The sequence below is a fragment of the Apaloderma vittatum genome, unplaced genomic scaffold (genome assembly GCF_000703405.1).
Source record: "Apaloderma vittatum isolate BGI_N311 unplaced genomic scaffold, ASM70340v1 scaffold10283, whole genome shotgun sequence".
NCBI classification, from domain to species: domain Eukaryota; kingdom Metazoa; phylum Chordata; class Aves; order Trogoniformes; family Trogonidae; genus Apaloderma; species Apaloderma vittatum.
The window spans coordinates 10,071-15,241 of record NW_009706398.1 but is presented as its reverse complement, the minus strand read 5'-3'; the positions used below and the strand labels follow the sequence as shown (position 1 = coordinate 15,241).

General features: G+C 43.7%; 1 protein-coding gene across 1 annotated transcript in view; it reads right to left on the bottom strand.

Moving 5' to 3' along the window:
* Window positions 1-3,561: 3,561 nt before the first annotated feature.
* Window positions 3,562-5,171, bottom strand: part of LOC104271177 (E3 ubiquitin-protein ligase RNF170-like) — a gene marked incomplete at its 5' end in the record, with an annotated part of 6,477 nt that continues 4,867 nt past the window's right edge. Inside the window, 2 exons of the mRNA XM_009865775.1 lie at window positions 3,562-3,867; window positions 4,941-5,051. Of these exons, the coding sequence (XP_009864077.1) occupies window positions 3,562-3,867; window positions 4,941-5,051 (417 nt within the window). The remainder of the gene's footprint in view (window positions 3,868-4,940; window positions 5,052-5,171) is intronic.

Sequence of the window (5,171 nt, the reverse complement as noted above, 5' to 3'; positions counted from 1 at the left end):
GGCCGGCAGGTCTCCTGCACAGAGCCCCGGGGTCTGCCCGCGGGTGGGAGAGCGGGGAGGCCCCGGTGCTACCCACTGCCGCGGCAGAGAGCTCCGGAGGAAACGCTGTCCGGAAATCAGAGCCAGCTGCAGGATCAACGAAAGGTGTAATTAAAACTTGAAATCACTTGTTTGGGTGGAAGCTCTGCCCCGGCAGCATACATACAGGACTTGCTGATCCTAGTAAAAGTTGTAATTAGGAAAGAGTCAAAGGTTCTTTGATGCCAAAAGTGGAAGTAAACATGTATTACGGGGGATTTAAGTCTTTAAATCTCAGACTTTGCTGAAATTAACTTTCTTATGCAGATTTTATGACAAGAAGTATGAAGTGTTTTTGAAACTTGTGGAACATCAGAGAGAGTATCGCTCCATCATGAACAGCTTCTAAGCCAGAGTCACAAAATCTGGGAACAGCAAAGATAACAAATTCCCGAATTCTTGGGATGAGAGTAATTTCATCTTACTGCACCGTCCATGTTGAAAACATATTTTTATCATTTAAAGTGTACATTTTGTAATGAGAAATAAAATGCACTCAGTTCACTGTGAAGCACTGGGTATTTTCTGTCAGTGATCCCTGCACCCCAGGGACAAGGAATAATCATTTGTTTCAGTCAGAGGAGACAAGACAACCACCTGTGGGTCCCCCAGTGCTGGTATTTAGACTGGCCACAAGCAGCAGGAACAATGTGACTCACTTGGATGGACTGGAATCGCTGCCCTTTACTATGTTTTTTCACAGGTAACTACACCTGGTCCTTTTAATTTTACTACCTGCTACAGTTGAGACGCAAATATGATTTCCGTTGGAAAGTTCTGTTTGTTTTTTTAACTCTGATTATAGTACTTCTTTGGCAGCTGCTATGTGAGAATCACTTTTGCAGCTGCGCAATCCTTTTCTCTCTGTTTTCTTCTGTTTCCCACTCTTTTTTCGTTGTCCGCTCTCACAGGGCAGTTGTTTTGCTATCAGCAATTTGTGCCATTTTGTCTTCTGTGAGTAACTCGCCCTTAGCGCGCGTAAATCACCGCAGATGTGGAAAGGCCACTGTTGGCATTGAAAGACTGGGTGGAGCAGACACAGTCGCTGAAAATATGTTCCTCATGCAGGTGCGTTCCTTCTGTCCTGCCAGCTGCCTCGCGGGGAGTCAGCCCTGAAACAGCCCAGCCCTGCCTCCCTCCCTGTCCCTTCTCATCACGTTGCTTCAGCCAGACCCAGCTCAGAGCACACGCGTCGACGCAGCTGCGGAGCTGAGCTCAGCGGCAGCAGGTACAGGGAACGCAGCGGGAGAGAGAAAGGGGTTTCCTTCCTCAGACTTGCATTTGTCAAGGCTCGGAAGCCTTCCTGGCTGCCTCCGGCCAAATCCAGTCAACAAAAGGCTTTTATTTGTTCCCAGGTGATTTTGAAGGCTGCCCTGGACGGTCAATCCTACAAGGTATTGGCAGGGAGGGGTATATCACAGTGAGGGGTCGTGGCATAACTGGGCAGTGGAAAGAAAGAGTTTGAACACGCTGGTTCTATGCAGCAAAAATTTCACCTCAGACAATTTTGATTGCTTTGATCTTGCAATATCCAAACACTGCCAGTGCCCTCATCAAAACACCCTCCAAGATGCTTTCTTTCTCTGCCATATGTCTGTTACTTCCTAAGGAAAGATACTGTTCTGTTTAGAAGAACAAAACCAGGTTCACCAGCTGAAGGAGAGGATTCGGAAGCAAGAGGTGACAGAACAGGAGAGCATATTCAGACCAGCTACAACCCTGTGAGAGGTGACTCAAGAGAACCCTTCTTTTCTTCAAACGGTGAACTGACACCCTCCCGGTGAGCCTGTGTTACACAAGAGAAACCAGCTCCAGTCCTGTTCCACAGAGTCAGTATTGCTGTGGATGGATCCCATCTTTATACACTTAGCTTGATAGAAATTCCATCCTTCAGTATTGGCATAGGCTCTAATTCCCAGTTAAATGCAAACAGAAGTTACACAATAACAAAATTACATTTAGAGAACTTGGAAAATAATAGTTTCTCGTTTTTTTTTTTTCCTTATGTTAGTAGCCAGCACTCAAAAACATCTGGCAATTTTTTTAAAGAAACAATGCACTTCCTGCCTCGTAGTTCATGGAAAAGCAATTGTTGCCATTTCCAAAGTACTCATTGTTAAGAGAAACAGCTTTACAAGTTCAGGGACAAAATTAAAGACAATGAAAGTTGATGGGAATAAAATAAAGAAACATCATAACAGAAAGAGCATAACAAACAAGAAAACAACTGCAACATAATGGTATAGCTTACAGTTCAAGGGCACAATAAAATATGTCAGCTGAAAACAGAAGGACAAAACTGTTGGAGGCCAGTGTGTTGTAAGCAATAAATATTCATACGTTTTAATATATTTTAATATACAATTCATATGTAAAAATTATTCTAAGTACAGTTTATACAAGGGCAGATGTGTTGGGTTGTCTGGCAATGTACCAGCATTTTTAACTCTTTGCAGCTCAACACAGACATGCACACACACACCCAACTTCAGCAAACTTTCCACAGACTTCCTGCTATTTATATTGTCATCATAAAATTGGCCTTGTTCTCTCTGGCTGAGCTGGTACCGACGTACGAGGAAGTCACAAGTAGCATGTGACATCTAGAAAGGAAACAAACCACCATCTGGCTTTGTTAAAGCTTAGGTGCACAGGGTTTGAGAAGCTGTGCACCTTCCGTAGGTTTATACGGAAGAGTTGCAGAGACTTACTTACATTTCTTGCATGACTTTTTAATGCTCTTATGCCCTTGTAATATTTTAACTTAATAGTTGCATTTTTGTTCCAAGCCAGTGCTGCTACTACCTTAAACAACCTGGTCTAGTGGTAGAGAGGTGTCCCTGCCCACCACAGGGACGGTTGGAACTTGATGATCTTCAAGGTCTTTTCTAACCTTAACCATTCTATGATTCTACTACCAGTTTCATATTTTCCATTTTAAAATCAGGACTGCACTCAGGGCAGAGCTGTAAAAAAACCCTGTATTCCAGGGCATGTGTAATCAGCTGTGATAACACAGAGCACTGATACATGATTTTGTAGGGCTACTATCTAACATTCCATGTGTTATACAAGACTTAGCAAATTGTTTGCTAAGTTCTCAAATTAAAATTTTATTCAAATTAAGCCAAGACGTAGAATGTTAAAGCTCCAGAGTTCTAAAACTTTTTGACTCCAAGTTGATTGGCATTGTAATTTCAAGCTCAGTTCATAGCTTTAGGCGGTTTCCATTCAGGCACTTTGTATGAAGACAAGTTACAGAAAAATGCAGCATGAACATGAAAGAGCCTAGCAAGTGCACGGTGTAAAATGAGCCTTCTGAGCGCCTGCACATCAAATCATTTGGCCATGCCAAGCATTGCTGAGTCCTGCTTCAGCCTTTGTCAGCAGCGGAACGACAATTCCATCACACGCTGCCCCAAATCAAAGAGAAGCCTGTCATTGCTTGAGGAAGTTTGAGCGAGGAATCCGGCTTTGGGTCGGTCAGGACTCTGACAGCACGCTTGGAGCTGCAGACCTTGCCATATTTACTCCATTAGTTGCAATTTGCTGACAAATATTGATCATGGAAATTAAAAGAAGGGAAACAACCACCATGTCATCAGCTGCTCCGAGTGTCCTACAGAGAGGCCCAGGCTTCGTGTCAAATGGAGAAGACAAGCATATGATTGTTCCAAAGGAGCAAACAGCAACTCTTAGGAAAAAAATCCATACGAGACCACCCCAGGTGAAGATTCCTCGCAAGGCAAGAGTCAGGAATAATGGTGTGTCATAAAGGTAATCTGCAAACTAAATATTGAGATGAATTACATTATTTTGTGTTTGGATGCATGCAGCTCTTTCAGTTCAGTGTGATTTATTAAGCACATTTAGAGTCAAATCTCTTGAATGAAGAAACTTTCTGTGCTGTCTGAATCCGCCGGCGGTGTTCATTATTTTAGCAGTGTCTAGAGGCACACTTCTGAAAGGAATCCCTGCTGCCCCAGCACATAAAAGAGAAAGTATTATGCTTGACATTGAAGCCTTTTGGAAACTGACCCTAATGGCTGCACTGAGTCTTTATGTTGCATCAAGTGTAGGCTAGGAATGCCTGAAAATGAGGGCTCAAGTCTGGCCTTGGTGTGGACAGGAACCATAGGACTGAGTGGTTTTTTCTCTTTGTTAATGCTGGTTTGTTGGGTTAAAAAATAATATTCTCCTCCACAGTGCTCAGTTTAGTCTGCATTTAGTTTAGATTGAAACAGACTCCACAGTCCTTTCAGGCCCCCTACCAAGATGTGACAGCAGAGGAAGATTTGCTTTGTTGATATCCTACACGCTGTCAAGATTGGCCTCGCTTGTGCCTTCAGCCCTTATCTTTCCCATCGTCTCCACTGCCCATCTCATCTCTGTACCAGCTGGGCTTCCAGCTTTAAGTAAGGGCAGAGCCAGTGTGGACTGTTGGAATTTGGCAATACCAGGGGAAAAAAAAGCAGCTGCTTTCTAAGCTGGAATCTGATGTGAAATTTTAGAGGCCAGTTAAAATCCTGGAGTTCAAATCTGAGCTCATATTTGAAAGTTCCAGCCTGACCATCCCTAGTTCTGCTTTCCTTCCTGTATTTCTTCCCACACTGCTGTCTCCTCCCTGCCAGGGTGGCTGCAGGAGGACTCCTCTCAGCCAGAAACTCCGAGAAGCACCTTTACGAGAAGGTGCTGCACCCAGCAGTGGGTGGTAACACTTCCACTATGGTATCGCAAATAAGTGCATGGAAAGGTAATTCACCTAATAGTACAAAGTAGTTCACATTGCTAGGTGTCATTCCAGCCTCTGTGTGTTACGTGCTACTAACTAACTAGGAAAGTGTAGATTTATAAATACTCACAGGTCGAGGCTGCCCTGAGAAACGCTTGTTGTATTCTCGGATGTCGTGTGCAATTTGTTTACTTGGCTTATCTCGTTGCTTTTCACAAGAGATGTTATCCAGAAGAACCACCTTCACAGGAAAACAAGATGGGCATTAACACCGTGTATTTTTATCTCCAGTATAAAGCATAGCGTTCTGTAGGTTATGTCTCTCCACATTCTCTCTCTTGCAGCTGGACCTTGGTCCAGC